Source organism: Papaver somniferum, unplaced genomic scaffold, assembly GCF_003573695.1.
Source record: "Papaver somniferum cultivar HN1 unplaced genomic scaffold, ASM357369v1 unplaced-scaffold_10, whole genome shotgun sequence".
Lineage (NCBI taxonomy): Eukaryota > Viridiplantae > Streptophyta > Magnoliopsida > Ranunculales > Papaveraceae > Papaver > Papaver somniferum.
Window position 1 is genome coordinate 19,300,513 of NW_020618825.1, and position 17,955 is coordinate 19,318,467.

Below are 17,955 nucleotides of genomic sequence, written 5' to 3' on the forward strand. Positions count from 1 at the left end.
GGACAGAATTCCAATTCTGAATTTCTTTGTTATATCTGTAATAAACCAAACCACATGGCTAGGAATTGCAGATTTAACAAGGAAAAGAATAACGCACAAGCTAATGCTGTGGGTGACGTTATAATTGCCATGGTCTCTGATCCAGAGTTCTACATGGTTGGTGGATCTGATGGGTGGTGGATAGACAGTGGTGCTTCGCGTCATTGTTGTTTTGATAGGTCCATGTTTAAGACTTATGCTGAAACCAAGGACAAGAAAGTGTTATTGGGAGACTCCCACAGCACTATGGTGAAAGGTTCTGGTACGGTAGAGTTGAAGTTTACTTCTGGGAAGACACTCATGCTGAAAGATGTCCTTCACACTCCAGAAATGAGAAAGAACCTTGTTTCCGGCTATCTTCTCAACAAGGCTGGGTTGTATCAAACTATTGGGTCTGATATTTACACTATAACTAAGAATAAGAATTTTGTAGGAAAGGGTTATGCTACTGATGGAATGTTTAAGCTTAATGTTGATGCTATGAATAAAATTGATTCTTCTGCTTATATGGTTTGCAATTTTAATGTTTGGCATGGAAGGCTTTGTCATGTGGGTAAAAAGTTAGTAAATAACATGAGTAAGTTAGGTGTCCTCCCTGAATTTTCTGAAAATGATTTTGAAAAATGTGAATACTGTAGTCAAGCAAAAATAACCAAGACTTCACATAAATCTGTTGTAAGAGAATCGAAACCACTAGACTTAATACATTCTGATTTGTGTGAATATGAAGGTATCCTAACTAGAAATGGCAAGAGGTATATCATGACGTTCATTGATGATTGTTCTAATTATACTTATGTTTATTTGTTGAGCCATAAGAACGAAGCTATTGAAAAGTTTAAGATTTTTATTGCTGAAATTGAAAATCAATTTGGTAGGAAAATTAAGAGATTTCGTAGTGATAGAGGCACTGAATATGATTCTTCTCCTTTTACTGAAATTTATCAAACTAATGGCATTATACATGAAAGAACTGCACCATATAATCCTCAAATGAATGGGAAAGCTGAAAGAAAGAATCGTACTCTTACTGAATTGACTGTTGCTTGTTTGCTTAGCTCTGGTGCTGCTTCTCATTGGTGGGGTGAATGTTTGCTGACTGTTTGCCATGTTTTGAACCGCATTCCTAATAATAAAACCATGATATCTCCTTATGAACTTTGGAGAAATAGAAAACCTAATGTCTCTTATTTTAGAGTTTGGGGTTGCTTAGCTTTTGTTAGAAAACCTGATCCTAAAAGACATAAGTTAGAAAGTAGAGCTTATGAATGTGTTTTTATTGGTTATGCTCAAAACAGTAAAGCTTATAGGTTCTTTGATATTAATAATAAGGTTATTATTGAATCTATTGATGTTGATTTCTTTGAAGAGAGATTTCCTTTTAAATCTAGAAATAGTGGGGGTAATAGTGGGGGTTCTTTATCTAGTGTTTTACCTAGTGCTGATTCTGAACATAGATTAGAAGAACCTAGAAGTGCAGAAACTAGGATCACTGAAGTTGAACCTAGAAGAAGTAAAAGAGCTAGGACTGACACAAGAGATCCTGATTTTGAATTTTATGCCGTAGAGGAAGAACCTTCTAATTTACAAGAGGCGTTCAGTTCTGCAGAGTCTAGTTTCTGGCAAGAAGCTGTAGATAATGAATGGGATTCTCATATGTCTAATGGAACTTGGCGTATAGTAGATTTACCTCCTGGTTGTAAGCCTATAGGTTGTAAATGGGTTTTGAAAAGGAAACTAAAACCTGATGGAACAATAGAGAAGCACAAAGCTAGACTGGTTGCTAAAGGATTTAGGCAACGAGAGAACGTAGACTTCTTTGATACTTATTCTCCTGTTACTAGATTAACATCTATACGTGTTTTGATTGCTGTTGCCGCTGCTCATAATCTTGTTATTCACCAAATGGATGTTAAAACTGCCTTTTTGAATGGTGAACTAGAAGAGGAAATTTATATGGAACAACCTGAAGGTTTTGTAATTCCTGGACAAGAACAGAAAGTATGTAAGCTAGAAAAATCCCTTTATGGTTTAAAACAAGCTCCTAAACAGTGGCATGAGAAATTTGATAATTTAATGATTTCACATAACTTCAGAATAAACGAGGGTGACAAATGCATCTATTATAAATTTGAGAATGATGTGTGTGATTGTTTGCTTGTATGTGGATGATTTGCTGATATTTGGTTCCAATTTATCTGTTGTCAATGAAACTAAAGGTATGCTTAGTTCGAATTTTGACATGAAAGATTTGGGTGAAGCTAGTAATCTTGGGAATCAAAATAACTAGAACTAGTAGTGGTATTTGTTTGGATCAATCTCACTACATTGAAAAAATTCTGAGAAAGTATGAATATTTTGATTGTAAGCCTGCTTGTACTCCGTTTGATCCTAATGTGAAATTGTTTAAGAACACTGGAGAAAGTGTTAGACAATCTGAATATGCTAGTATAATTGGAAGTCTGCGTTATGCAACTGATTGTACAAGACCAGACATTGCATATGCAGTGGGAGTTCTGTGCAGGTTTACCAGTAATCCTAGTTTGGAACACTGGGATGCTATTGAGAGGGTTATGCGGTATCTGAAAAGAACCACAAACCTAGGATTACACTATAAGAGGCATCCCGCAGTCCTTGAAGGATTTAGCGATGCTAATTGGAATACTCTTTCAGATGATTCCAAGGCCACCAGTGGATATGTTTTTACTATTGCTGGGGGCGCTGTATCTTGGAGATCAAAGAAACAGACAATTATAGCCCAATCTACGATGGAGGCTGAATTGATGGCACTAGCAGCAGCTAGTGAAGAAGAAGGATGGCTGAAGAGTCTGTTATCAGACATTCCAATATGGGAAAAACCGATACCAGCCACTTTGATCCACTGCGATAGTACCGCGGCTATCGGAGTAGTAGAGAACTGTTATAATAACAGTAAGAATCGACAGATACGTCGAAAGCACGACACAGTTAGAGAATTTCTCACAACTGGTGTTGTTAGAGTAGATCATGTAAGGTCTGAAGGAAATATAGCTGATACTTTGACGAAAGGATTAGCAAGAGAAAAGGTATGGAATATCTCTAAAAGTATGGGACTTTTGCCCGTGAGAAGTTGAGTCATTTGTAATGGATACCCAACCTAGAAATAGGTTCAAAGGGACTAGACGAAGTTACAAATAATATGATAGAGTCATGCATTCCCATAGCATGATATCCTGAAGTGGGAAACAGGTTGAGTGTTTAAACTCTTAATGATGTCTATAGCTCTTAAGTTAACAGTGGGATATACAGGAGTATCCTTGATAGACTCACCTATACGAATGTGAAGGTGTGGCCGCCTTCTATGAGAACTTGGGCATTTCTCTAGATCGTTCGTTAAGAAAGGGATAAGCACATGGCCCTAATGTGCAAAATTAAGAACTTTACTCTAAGATATAGTTGTGTGTGTTGTATAATCTATTATTAGTTAGAGTTCAAGACGAGAGTCACTCTAGTTACCTGATACTTAGAAAGTTCAACACTATGTAGAGGTTCAAGTCGAAAGGCACCTTTGCTTATGCACAACTGTATAGCACTTGCTCAATGTTTTAAAATATAAGTGGGGGATTGTTGGGGTATATATTTAAAAACATAGTTTTGTAATAATATGCCAAAGTTAGAGAGATAGTATGGTGGCATTGTTTTGAGCTCCCACACTATAGGCATGGGTTCAATTCCCACCCCACACAATTTCACTAGGGTATATACTATTTATAATATATATTATATTACATTAGTCCGGGAGCGGGGCCTTGGGGGTCTTGGGAGGTCTGCTGATCCAGAAACAATTTTTTTGCTGTTTTTAACTTAAATTTTCAAAACATATTAAGATAATTATATCATGATTAATTACAGTTAATGTTGAAATTTTAATACGGCCGTTTTTTTGCTGTTACAAAGAAATTTAATTGGCATTTAATCGAAAATTAATTTCCCATTAATTCCATTGATTCTTTTTGATTATAAAAAAAAAAAAAACTGGTTTCTGGAAGAAAAGATATAGAACGTTATTTTTATTTCGTCAAGTTTTTCTGAGCAAGTGTTGTTGAAAGAGTTATTATTGATTCGATTTCTCAGTGCAGAGAAATCGAAAGAGATAAGCTGTTTTATCCCATAGGGTTTCGACAAAAAACTGACTGCTAGCACAATCAAGAGGCAGAGTCGCGAAACACCTTAAAGATAGCGACCTAGTACGCGACTCAGCGGTTTCTTTGTGTAATTTGATTATAGTGCTTTGTTTCCAACAGTTTACAACCAGCAATACCTTCGACAATGGCTGCGACTGCTAGACCATTCCTGACTCTCTCTAGTCAAAATAACAGACAATGCAGTTATCTATATGTTCTTCTAAAGTATGAGGAAATTTATAGCTACCTTACTTATATACGACAACGGAGAACTCGGTCATAGTAGACTCAGATATGAAATTTTTGCTTACATTCGTTGAGCATTGGGACCATACTTCACAAGAACCATAATTTCCCTTCCATCGACATTCCTTCCTACAAATACACACAAACAAAGTAAATAAAGCTCAAAGTTCCACAGGGATACATGGAACTCAACATCAAGCTTTTTAACATCTTTTAAAGGTACATGCTTGGATGAAGATAGTCCGGCAGATCTAAAACCATATCATACCCACCATGGCAGACCACGCATACACCAAAATCTATAAACAACAAACACCAACACAACAGTAACAACCACTTAATACAGAACCTTTATCAATCCAAGAATATCCCTAAATGAAAAGGATGAGGAAAGTTGAAAACCCATGTCTCAGATCTCTTCAACAAAATCAGTAAAGTTGTGTTTTTTCCATGGTCCACAAATCAAAAATTCCCAAATCAAGCAAGAGAAACAGATATATCCTAATAACATTAAATCGGTTATAAAAGATTATTTGAAAACCCTTAGCCCAAATTAAGAAATTGAAATCTTAATAAATAAATAAAAGCTTCAATACATTATACCCGATGAAGTTGATGCTCAAGATCCGAACGAGAATGATGATTTAAAGAAGAAAAATGATAAAATCGTTTACGATAAGGCTTTAAATACTTTACTACTTTGATTCATGAGACTTGCGGTTTCCTATAAAAACCAAAACAAAAGTAAATCTGTAAATCATTAAATTTTCCCAAAATTAAATTAAAATCAAACCATTTAAACCAAAATTAGAAGTAAAGGGATAAACATAATCATAAAATGAACCATTAATTTGACCTTCTTTCTGGGAAATCAGTCGATCCTTCAATTGTTGGTGAAGGTGAAACTTAACCAAATCCGGCTTCAACTGTTCGAGAATTCAACTGAGGATGATAATTGGTCTTCTCCCTACAACAAAATCAAAGGATATTCAAAAGCTTAACAACAAAAAAATCTACAGAACAAAGAGTGAAAATGGGGAATAAATAGTTTTACATCGAACATAGCAGATTTGGAGTCTGGAGAGATGAAGAAGAGAATTGTTGTTCATGAAGATCTGTTGGTTTAGACAGCGGAGGATTTGGGAGATAAAAAGAAAATTATTTTTCTTTAAGCTCGGCAGTGAAAGAGCTTCAGAGAGTGAGACGATGGAAAGAGAGAGAGAAATAAATATAAGGTTTTAGAGGGGAAAATTAAGTAACCCACGATATAACCTTTAGCATAGAAAGTGGGTCCCATCGTAGTAGAGTCATGCTCATCAGTCATAGAATGGGTCGGTGAGAAAAAAGTAAAATGGGAATAAAAAATCTTATTCTACGACCAACACTAACACTCTCGGAAATTTTATTAAATCTTTGACCGTGTTGACCGGTCCACGGTCAATTGACCGACATTGAGGGTCGAGGATGTGAGTCATTAAAACCCCATTTCCCACTAGTGGAATAACTTGTACACAAGCAGAGAACACGAAACCTTGCAAAGGGATTCTTTGGAGCGATTGTGTGTATAAACAACACTAAAAAGTGGACCTTGATCTAAGAGTCCAACTAGTAGGATCAACCTATAAATTCACAAAAGATAAAGCATTCGATTGGATTACACCTTGAGTGATCTACTACTTGTTGGTTCGTTGAATAGAATCTGGTAGGCGAGAACTTCCGTATCCAGTGACATGAGGAATTTAGGGGATAACATTGATCTAGATGTTATTCCACGGTTGGTGATAATCAAAGATTAACGACAAATAGGAAACTATAGTAACTCATTGACGGTTTATTAACGAAGAAGGATTCCTCGATCATATCTCTTTATTGCTTACAACTTAATATTTTCAATTGCTTTTATTTACTTTGTTCAAAATCTAAAACAAAACCTCCTTTGTGACACTTTGACAACTAAAACTCACTGTTCTTCGTGGGAACGATCCTTACTTCCATTATATTACCAGTTAATTGTGTGAAAATAAGATTATTAATTTGATTGCACTGACGACACGCATCAAGCTCCTTCTATTACAAGCTTGTGAATGTTGTTTCTTTTCCTCTCACCATTTGAAATTTGTGCATATATCTTGTATTACAATCCCCCTCCTTCATAAATTTGAGTTTGTCTCTAGATAGACCTCTTTTGTGGTCATCTGCTCTGATTTTTTTAATTAAGGTTTCTGCTGCACCCTGTTAATGAATCAACATCCTCTATCCTTATTTGCTCTTCTATCCTATTGATTTCATATATCTTTTTGACCAGATCCTCCTTAATTGATACAGTTTGACCATATTGCTCCTTGCTCCATCTTTTTAGAAAAAACTTTAAATTTTGAAGTTTCTTTGCCCAAATGAAGATAGGTGAACCAGTATACAACATGGAATTCCACCAATTATGTAAGTTGCTCAAGAAAGTCTTGTTTGTCAGCCAGTAACTTTCAATTCTGAAAGGCGATTTCTTTCTTATGTTGTTGCTTGTAATAAAGAGAATGGGGGAATAGTCTGAGGCATTTCTGGATAAAATGACTTGCGCCGCATTAGGGTAGTACCTGCATATGCAGAGGAAATCAAGACCCTATCCAATCTGCAAAGAACTGGATCATCTTGCATATTTGACCAAGTATAGAGTCCCCCATTGGATGGTAAGTCTATCATATATTGATTAGCCATGAACTCATTAAAAAGTTTTCGTCCCAGTTTAGAACCTCCTGGTCTATTCCTCTCCCGTCTTCTTCTTGTAGCATTATAATCACCAGCTATGCACCAAGCTGGAGTGGGCCATCCTGATAATTCATCACAAGGATGTACACATTAGTTAGTGTTCACTAATACCCATCATCAACGTTCCTCAATTTTTGGCTTATGGTGTTAGGAGATATCACCTCATCAACACAAGTAAGGGTATCAACAGTCCAAATTGTAAGCATCCCCTTGTTGAGACCTTAAGATGGAATCATGCACCATTTTTTGTTTTCTCCTCCCCATAAGTGGTTAACAAGCCAATTTGTAATCTTCCACATCTTAGTTTCTTGAATGACAACCACATTTGGCTTGTGCACTCTAATTAGTTCTTTGAGACATTCTATCTTGTCACCGCCATTAAGGCCCCTAGCATTCCATGATAAGATTTCAGCATACATTGGAAATACTCATTTCCCCTCGATGATTTTGAAAAATACCAGCGATGATGCGCTGAACTTCCCTTGTTTTACCATTTGCATTGGTACCCAAATTGCAGCTCACCTCCATTAAAATCTCCATTGTATTTGAGATAATATCGATGCTGTTAGCCGCGTCAGAACTGAGTTGCTCTGTGTCAAATAATCACCTTGTCAAGAGTTGTGTACATGTTTAGATACGGCTTAGTAAATCCTAACCAACCATAATTTCTCTAGTTTATCTTGGTGTGTAGGTTTTCTATTCAAGATACATATTTGCAAGCGATTTTCTTTTTTGATGAACTGGGGACTTTAGTCTCAACCAATGTGGTCAATATCGACCGAGATGGACGAGATCTCGCCAGAAATTCCGGTTTCGACATTTAAGATAACGAAATATCTATTTTGCAGAGACGGTATCTAGACGAAATTGACCGGAAATTTTGGTTGAATCTTTGTTGACTCGGCCGGAAACCTCGATTGAAGTTTCTGAAAGTGGAAATGGCATAATTGTCCTTCCTTCTCATGGACTTCACAAATATCCTCATCCATAAATAGATATGCCCTTCCCTTTTATAAAGGGAATCTAATTAATCATTAACACCTATTTTACCCTCGCTATGTAACAAATCTAAAATTGTTCTCAATCAAACAAAAATCATTCTTCTTCTTTTTAATCTTCTCGCTCTCCTCCTCCTCCCCGAAAAATAGCCACCACTACCATCTTCATCGTCGCCACCACTATTCCAGCAGAGTCACCACTTCAGAAACAGATCCTTGTTCATCTCCTTCTTCCTTTATTTTCCAGTTTTCAGTATCATATTAGATTCGAGGAGATCGAGATTTTCAATTTTCAGGGTTCGTCTTCTGATGGTTTTCGATTATTTTTGTTGAAGATCATGTTGATTAATGATTCCAGTCTTGAACAATCTCCATGAAGATTAAATAGGTAAGAAATCGATTTGGTTAAAACGAGTTTATATATCTTATGATTTATAACTTGGATTTTGATTCAATCGATTTCGAAAAATCAATTTCCAATCTTCGATAGTTTATGTAAGATTTCTGTTTGAAGTGTTTATTGTTAATGATTGAGGTTATTCGGTGAGGTTATAATATTGAAATTGTTGATGGAGATAGTGGTGCTACTGGTATTTGTGTTGGTGGTGGTGGATATTCTGTGTGATTGGTGGTGGTGGTGAGGCTGGAATGATAAATACAAGAAGATCAGCCTGGTTGGATATGCACTGGTGTTGGTAATGAATGACTCGATTTAATGGTGTTGTAGAATGTATTACAAGGAAATAAAGTGCAAAGAAAGAAATTGCAGGTGTGGGTGGTGGAAGTGACTGAAATGTGCAGTATCAAAGTAGAAATGGAGTTGTTGATGTTGTCTTCCATGAATCTGGAATTCCAAGTCTGGATTGTTGTTGATGTTTATGAAGCTACATGTGATGATCAATTGTTGTTGTTTATATGGGATCAATTGTTGTTGTTGACCCAATTTTTATGGGATCAACTACGGTTGTTGATCCATTTATGGGATCAACTACTGTTGTTGATCTTTTCAACTCCTATTGTTGACAACATTTCCTTGGATTAATATAATCATGCTTGTAGTTTAAATCTTGCTTGTAGTTTAAATCATGTAAATTTCTTTAAATGTTAAATTTGTGGTGCAATGGTAGCATGACTGATTCCATGTCAGATGATGCGTGTTCGACTCACACCAAGTTCACTCCATTTACATGGATCAGCTTTCAATATTGATCCCCTAAATTGGATCAACCTCTAATGTTGATCCTTTTTTTTTGGATCAACTACCATTGTTGATCCCCTAACTTGGATCAACTTCTATTGTTGATTCTATTTTTAATAGGATCAACCACTGTTGTTGATACAAAAATATCTGAACCAGTGGCGGGGGCGGCAACAGCGGTGGTGTACTAGTGGTGGTCGCGGCGGCGGACCAGTGGTGGTGGCGGCAGCAGACTATTGGTGGTGGCATACTGATGTTGGTGTAATAGTGGTAGTGACTGAGTGGTGGTGGAATATTAATGGTGGTGGTGGTTGGTAGGTGGTGGTCGTTGAACGGTAGTGGTGGAATGGTAGTTGAATCTTGGTGGTGGTGGTGAAGTGGTAGAGGAATAAATTTGTTCTATTTTAAAATAAAGAAAAATATAATATGGTTGAGCGAATTAATCTAATTTTAAATGGATAAGGTTATTAAAAAGTAGGGATATATTTATTATTGTATAAGGATGTATTTGTTGGGTGTTAAAACTAGGGACATATAATTAGAGTCCTATTATTGGGGCCATAGGGGGCTGAGCTTTTGGGGGCTAAAATGCTATGTGTAGGAAAAAAATGGATAAGGGGATTCAAGATATATGAAAAAGTCAAAAATACTCTTACCTAAATTTCATTATTCATTAAAAAAATAATCCTAAATCTATAATCTTCTCCTTCTCATTCTCCTCTCATTTACAAATCATGATGATCATGATTTCATCATGAAAAAAAAAACTAAAACCATTATCATCTCCCCATCCTTCTCTTCTCACTTATAAATTGTGATAAAGATGATGATCATAGTTTCATCATGATGAGAACGATGATCATAAAGAAAACCCAAAACTATTATCTTCTCTTTTTCCTTCTCATTCATAGATCATAATAAAGATGGTGATCATCATAAAAAAAAAAACTAAGAAAACCCACCATTTATTTTTGTTTTTTAATCGATAAAAAATATGATTCTATGAATTTCGGGTAAAAAAAAGTTTCTGAAGGTGTTTACGGCTGGGAGTTTTTAGATTCCCAGCCGAAAGTACATGTTTCGGCTTGGTTATCCCAACCGGGATTAGTTTTATGATTTTTTTGGGTTTCCAGAATCAGTTGCGGCTGGGGAAATCCAAAACCCAGTCGAAACTACTGTTACGCTGGGAAAACCCAGCCTTAACTGGTTATAAAAACAAAAACAAAACAAAACAAAAAAATGATTTCGGATAGGATTTCTTTATTCCCCCGCCGTAAATTAAAAATACGGCTTGGGACACTATCGTTTCTCAACCGTTTTTCTTTCTGCGGTTGGGTTGACAAATTATCATAGTCGTAAAACGACTAGGTTTTCCCAGCGGTAACTGGTTCTGAAAACCAAAAAAAAAAATAGAAAAAATCTTTTGGTTGGGAAAACCAAATATGGACTCTCGGTTCGGTTAACAGACTATCCCAACCGTATTCTTGATTCACGGTTGGGAATCTAAGAACTCTCAGCCGTAAACATTTTTAGAAACGTTTTTTTTTTACCCGAAATTCATCGAATTGATTTTTTTAACCATTTAAAACAAAAATAAATGGTGGGTTTTCTTAGTTTTTTCTTTCTATGATGATCATCTCTTTGGATGAGAAAGAGAAGGAGAAGAATATAGGTTTGGGTTTCCTTTATGATCATCATCCTCATCATGATGAAATTATGCTCATCATCTTCATCATAATTTATGAATGAGAAGGGAAGGATGAGACAAGATAATAGATCTAGTTTTTTTTTTATGATCTTCATCATGATGAAATCATGATTTGTCAATGAAAAAAGAAAGAGAAGGAGAAGATTATAGATTTAGGATTTTTTTTATATATGAATAGTGAAATTTAGGTAAGGATATAATAGACATTTGGAATATGATGTGATAAGAGATAACTTCATTTACTATTTCATGATCCTATAAAGCCCCAAATTTCCCACCGCTTTTACAGCCCCAATAATAGGATTCTATAATTAATATACCCTTTTTGAAAGTTGTATGTATCTTGGGTTTGCTACTATATTGAATGGAGATTTGTTTCTTTTGATAAAAGTTGGTGGTATTTCATTACATTTATATATACAATTAAATTATGAACGAAAAATCCATTAAGATTTTTGATTATTATAGGTACAAAATTCGGAAACGAAGTTTTGGTAGTTATTTCGAAATTTTCGCCGAAAATCGCCTCCAGACAAAATTGTACCAATGTCTTAGTCCCCAACGAGACGGAAATCTAAAATTGACTGCATTGATCTCAACAACCCAAGCAGTTGGTTGTATAAACATTTTTCCAATGGCAGTCCTTCCTGATTTATCATATGATTTGCTTTCACACTCTGTGATAAAAAATCCATACAAGCATGTGATGGGATATGAGATGATACTTGACCCTTTATAAAAAATAAAGGTGTACCTAAAAGTTCAGTTGTGTGAATCCCTGTTCCATAAATTAGTGGACTCCCAGGCTGTTTATAGCTCTGCTAAATCAATGTAAGGGGTAAAAAATAAAAAAGAAACGACAAAAACAAGGACGATACGGCAGTTTTCATTCAGATATGAACCAGCATAAGAACAATACAATACGGCTAAAACAAGCATCAAGGCTACAGAAACTAAAACGTACAAAATGAGCTGCAATGATATTGCATCCCTTGAAAGCAGCAAACTGATGTTGGTAATGAACTAGTAACATCCCTTGAAAGCAGCATATGTTGTGTTACTTGCAGGGTACCTCACCCGGTGATACTTGAACTTCCATCTCTGCTGGACAACTTAAGGGTGGAGATGGTGGGGATGGTGGCGGCATAACCTTTGCAGCAGCAATCGCATGTTGTAGTAGGATAACTTTCCGAGTTTATAAACTTTGTGCACTCTTGAGAATCCACTGAAGTACCACTACCCATTCCCCTACATTTATCTTCACACAAATCAATACAACATTTGCATTCACGTGTTGGACCGCATAAATAGACATTGTGGATGTCTCCGGGTTTGCATATTTGACCGGGTGGAGTGCAGCAACACTCACAGTTTGTAGTAGGATAGCCTTCTGAGTTTATAAACTTTGTGCACTTTTATTTAACCACTGAACTACTCATTCCGCTGCATTTATCTTCGCACCACTCATTACAACATTTGCATTCATTTGTTGGACCACAATCAACGGAATTGTACGTGTCCCCGGATCTACACATTTCTGCTCCACTGAGTCCGCTGAATGACGAGATTTTGGTTATATTCCATTTAGCGAATGCCGTCTCTGCAACGTTGCCAAACTAACTATAATTAGCAATACTATGTGATGATAAATTTAGATTTCACGGTTCCCAGCTAATAATCTGATCAAGTGAAAAAATAACAAAAACAAAAGAACAACATAAACCAGTAGCTAGTTGTTAGAAACTTACGTGACAGGTTCACAATTGCAAAAAACAAAAGAGCAGTGAGGAACGCGAGAGAAATCTTGGTTGCCATATTTCAGATGAATTCGGCTGAAACAAAGAACGCGCTTCTGGTTTTGAGTCTGATGAAATATGAAGTGAGCTTAGCTCTATTTATAACAACAGAAGTAGATCATTCATTTATGTTAAAACCTAATAATAAGAACATGCTTTTAACGTGTCTTCTGAGATTTTTCTCTTGGAAGCCCTTCTGAGATAGACACGCACGATGTAGACATGACAAGATGCGATTACGAAGATACGAGAAATCTTCAAAGAACCTAAGACCTGGACACGTAGATAATCAATAATGTTTTCCACCAAATCATAAATGAAATTTATTAGTAACACTAGCAAAGTGCTGTGGTACTCTAAACTGAGAATGCACAATTAATAATCTAACTACTCAAGATTCGGGACATTTAGTGAAAAACAGAAACAGTGTTAAACTATGTGGACCATATTTTGTTGTACCTGCTCCACAATGTACTGAACTCTCTGATTATTGATAGCTCTGTTTAATCGGTGCAAGCTAGTATTGCCTAAAGGATCATTGTTTGTTTTTTTTTACTACACTCATCAAATAAACATGGTGAATATAAATTTGCTGATTGGCTTGGTTGAGCTTTTCGTACCATCTCCATGATAGTAAACAAAAACTGTAAACCACAGAAATAATGAAAAAGCATTATTAATTTCCAAGTAACTTCCAATAGGATCTTTGGAAAACCTAATCCAAGTAAAAAGCATTTGTTACTGTGAACCCTGAAATCATGCAGCCACATTCAAGAAACTAAAGAAAACTCTAAAGGACATAAACTGATGTCAAACATAAGGCATAATCAAAGTGCATTAATCAAGAACAAAACGTAAAACAAGCATCAACCTACTGCCACTCACTAAAAGTACTAAAGGTCAATCAGTTACCCTGCATGAAAACAAGATTAGAAGGCTGCATATAAATTTTAACTGCTTCAACTTACATGATGCATGGTTTAATGTAGGTAGCTCCCACGAAAAGAAACTCCCAACAGGAACCAAGAAACTGATTTCATCATAGTGACCAACACCTTTGCCAACTTTATCATGCACTTTTCTAGCGTTTTTTAGTTGCCACAACAAAGGCATGTTTTATCTTAATATGAGCTACAAGGTGTAAAAATAACTTAATTATATTTACGATATTATCAATTGGAAAATTAATCAAACTCCATTGATACAGGCATTTAGAGGGAGACACTCTCAGCTCATAGGCCCTGTAATATGTATATATGTGCAGAAAACGAAAAATACCTCAACAAGTTCGGCTTCTTTCCTAGGAGAGGTCAAACAATAGAGGGAGACACTCTCAGCTCGTATGCCCTGTAATGATGGCAACCTCACTCCATTCCAACCCTACGCTCAAAAAAAAAAATCAAAATTCCCATTATCAGTTTATTACCAATTGCTAGAAAAACCAATTCTGATATAAAAATGATACAGATATAGGTATCGCTTACCACCACATGTTAGACATTATTACACAGTTAGATCCACTTTCAGGATCCAAGAACTGAAAGTCTCAGATCTAGCTCTACACAATTATTTACTTCTCCGCAATAATCCACATAAAAGAACTGATCTCTTACCACCTACATGCTGTTAAAGAAACGAAACAAAAGTTGCCAGCACAATTAAGTTATGCTTACCTGCTCATTCAGTAACAAGATTTTCCTGTCAAGACACCATCTGATCTGTCTTTTATACAATATAAATACCAAGTTATCTATTTAGACATGAATTTAAGTCGCAGCATACAGCTCTTCAAGGACATGAGAACAAAATTAGGAACTTATGACAAAATAAAAAGACAGACAGGCTTAGAGCAAAGAAGTCTGGCAAACCTAGGTAAAAAAAAAGCATCACATCCTATACAATATTAAAACTCCAGCATGCCCGTACAGTCAAGAAATCCATTTGTTACTCTCAGTAACAATAAAATCCTTGTTAAAAGCATTTCTGACAATGATGCCATAAAATTCACAATGCATACAGTATCTGCAGTATAATCACAGAGTAGGTATTTGATGGTTGTATCAGGTAGTGAATGAATCATTTGCTGAAGGGGATTGAAGCACAGGCAGTGTTGTTGGGGGTGTAACTATCTCTTTCAGCTTTTTCAACATTGTAAGGCGTACTGTCTCTGATGATATTTCCCACTTCTGTTTAAATAAATCAAACTCCGGAAGGTTATCTGGATTGCGAGGCATGATTGGAGCAGGCACAGCTACAAGTTTTCTCCAGTGTGGGTCAATATCAGATAACGCAATGGGTCGACCCTCGTGCTCAAATTGTTGTATCTCATGTGCACAAGGTAATCCATGAGTAAACCGTATGGAACACTCACAAGATGAACCACTGATGTCAATGGACTGACCTCGAGAACGCTCTGCTACTAGCATATCTAGTGCTAGATGAGAAACAGTATTCTTCAAATCCTTCAAGATTGGTAAATTATGTGATGGCTTCACTGACATTAAGCTATCTACCAAGGATTCCTTCACAGTTGTAATCTCATTGGTGATCGAGCTGTGGATTTCTGTCCAGCATGAGACAAAAGTTCCTTGTGACGATCCAATCATTCTACTTGTTTTCTCCTGTGCACCCTCGATAGTTTTTGTGGTTGTGTAACCATAATGCTTTACCTTATTCGTCCAAGCTGAGACAAAGTGCTCCTTCAGATCCAACCAATTGTCCCGCAGGTACTGAACACATGTGGGGTAGTTGATCCATTTACTCTCAAATGATGCAAATCCTTCATCAAAAGCAACAGGAGTCTCAGACTGCATCAGGTATTCCCAATCCTTCAGGAAACTGTCAGAGTATTCGTTGTTGTGGAACTCGTGTTTGCAGCTAATCATTATGGTCTTTGAAATCTGGAAGGTGCAAAGAATGTGATCTGCTTTTGGGAATACGGTTTTGATTGCACTAACCAGAGCACTAACACCACTTGTCACAAATACAGAAGGCAGTGCATTGGGTTCATAAATCGTCTTCAACTGGCTCAAAGCCCATGTGTAGCGCTCTTCTATTTCGGCTTTCATAAACAGAAAAGCAACAGTAAATGTCTTACCAGTTGACATGACCCCTATGATCTCGGAAAGAGGCATATGGTACCGACTCGTCCTGTACGTGGAATTGATCATCAATACTGAAGGAAAACTCTTTGCCAACTGTATAGAATCTGGGTGGCTCCAAATTACGTCTTGCACCTCATCAGTTTCCTCGTCCTTAATGTGCCATTCCACATAGTGATACTCCTCCAGAAGCTTCATAACCTGCTGCATTTCCGACCTCCCCTCCATCTCGGTCATTCTCAAATGCGCTCTTGCGTTATAGATGGTTCTCATGGTAGACTTGTTAGTACCTCTGCTCCTTTTCTTAAGTGTGGTAAGTACTTCTTTTGGCTTAAGGCCACTTCTTATCATATCTTTCAGCACTTGCTTCTCGTCGTCCCTCAATCGACCAGCGAACGAGTGACCAACTACGGTGCTTTCTAACGCATGGTTGTGTTCTCCACATTCTACCTTAACCTTCCATTTATCATCTGGTTGCCAGACTCCTTTAAGGGTGAATGGACAACCACACTTCTTTGTCCCAGTGCGTTTTCTTTCCCTCACCGTTGGCGCTAAGGTCCTCCCTGGAAATTCAAGCAAAGCCTGGTCTTTCTTTGTATGGTGACGGAACACCCCACCCCTCTCGCAACCCAATGTAATCCTTGTCTTTCTTCCTGGTACTGGTTTCTCAGACTTTGCAATCACAACTATCATATGATTTTGTCTCCCAACATCTTGACACCACACAATCATTTCATCACGAGAATTAAACACCTGATCAGTTACAAACTGATCCGCCATGTCAATTTTTAAAACCTCCGATACACGTTTTTCATGCTCGGGATTCACCACCACATCTTCCTCTTCACCCCAATTCTGCACACTAGTTGCACAATATTCTTTTCGTGGATCAAATAATTCAATGTCTCCACTAGTCTCAACCTCCATCGGAGTTTCTTCCATCTATTCAGAAAAAAAAGATACGATTAAATCTACCCTGAAGAACTTACACGTGTCCTTCACTTCCTTCGTAATGTCATAAAAATGATTCTCCACTTCAACAATAGGGTCGAATCTTTCTATTCACTGGAATGCCTAGTACCGTAGTTACTTCTGGAAGCTGTGAATCTGCAGTTTGTGCATAATACAGAGTATTATTGATATCATGATGTCGACAATGTTCGAACCCACAATTAAACTAGACAGATAGAAAAAACTTCGAGCAAAATTACATTACTTACTAACAATTTTACCAATTGAGAGTAATTTCTTTGCGTATATCAATCGATAATTAAGAAAAATATACAATATTCTTCAAAATTTAAGCACCCCCATATCAACATTAACATCAAACTGACCTAATTTTATCATCTTCTTCTTAATCTCAAACAACTAAAAATTGCAACTTTTATTCACCTGAAAAATCAATCTAATCACCAAAATCAAAGCTTTAAACCGATAAAAAGAAAAACCCAGACTGAAATCAGTAAAAAGGATCCCTATAAGACAGACCCATACTCAAAACCTAAAGAAGCAAACCATATAAGAAAGAGCAGATTGAAGGATAGGAGATAGTTTTAATTACCTCATTGATTCTCTTTTCCCCAGACCTCTGAATGATTTGAGTAATCTCTACTTCATCTCCTGCAGATTCAGTTGATGGTTTTTAGCTAGGGTTTACAAAGCTTTCCGTTCTTCTGGCTCTGAAGGAGGAGAATATAGAGATTTTATTGGATTGACGTTTAAGGAGGATTCTAGCTCGTCTACTGACTCAATAGGGTGGACTCGGAACAGACTCGCGGGTCTGCCTTTTAGTCCCTAACTCCCTATGGATAAAGTTGGCCCGGTAAAAACATTACCTTAATCAGTTTTATAACCTTAGGCCAGTTCCCATGGGAGGAGGTATAAAAGTTGTTTTTGCCATGCCATGTAGTTCTCCCACTACCATAAATCTAGCAAATTCT

General features: G+C 36.7%; 1 protein-coding gene and 1 long non-coding RNA gene across 12 annotated transcripts; both read right to left on the reverse strand.

The window, feature by feature from the left end:
* Window positions 1-4,214: 4,214 nt before the first annotated feature.
* LOC113326060 lies at window positions 4,215-5,658 on the reverse strand. 3 transcript variants are annotated; one of them, XR_003348269.1, is made up of 3 exons: window positions 5,503-5,658; window positions 5,305-5,415; window positions 4,215-4,577 (listed from the first exon to the last, which is right to left on the reverse strand). It is a non-coding gene; the product is annotated as an uncharacterized LOC113326060 (long non-coding RNA). The 3 variants fall into 3 exon arrangements; XR_003348270.1 differs by having other exon boundaries at window positions 4,215-4,747; XR_003348268.1 differs by lacking the exon at window positions 4,215-4,577 and adding an exon at window positions 4,784-5,172.
* A 6,319-nt stretch (window positions 5,659-11,977) lies between these two features.
* Window positions 11,978-17,717, reverse strand: LOC113326619 (PKS-NRPS hybrid synthetase CHGG_01239-like). 9 transcript variants are annotated; one of them, XM_026574324.1, is made up of 6 exons: window positions 17,577-17,717; window positions 14,396-17,119; window positions 14,190-14,291; window positions 13,880-14,042; window positions 12,864-12,947; window positions 11,978-12,715 (listed from the first exon to the last, which is right to left on the reverse strand). In XM_026574324.1, exon 2 carries the CDS (start codon window positions 16,952-16,954, stop codon window positions 14,972-14,974), a length of 1,983 nt encoding a protein of 660 aa, XP_026430109.1. In that variant the 5' UTR covers window positions 16,955-17,119; window positions 17,577-17,717; the 3' UTR covers window positions 11,978-12,715; window positions 12,864-12,947; window positions 13,880-14,042; window positions 14,190-14,291; window positions 14,396-14,971. The 9 variants fall into 9 exon arrangements, with proteins under 9 accessions (XP_026430109.1, XP_026430108.1, XP_026430104.1 ...); XM_026574323.1 differs by having other exon boundaries at window positions 12,864-12,979; XM_026574319.1 differs by having other exon boundaries at window positions 12,864-13,555.
* Window positions 17,718-17,955: the final 238 nt, after the last annotated feature.

Bases quoted from the DNA above. Each gene is read 5' to 3' on its own strand.
- LOC113326619 (XM_026574321.1), bottom strand. From the start codon at position 16,954: ATGGAAGAAACTCCGATGGAGGTTGAGACTAGTGGAGACATTGAATTA.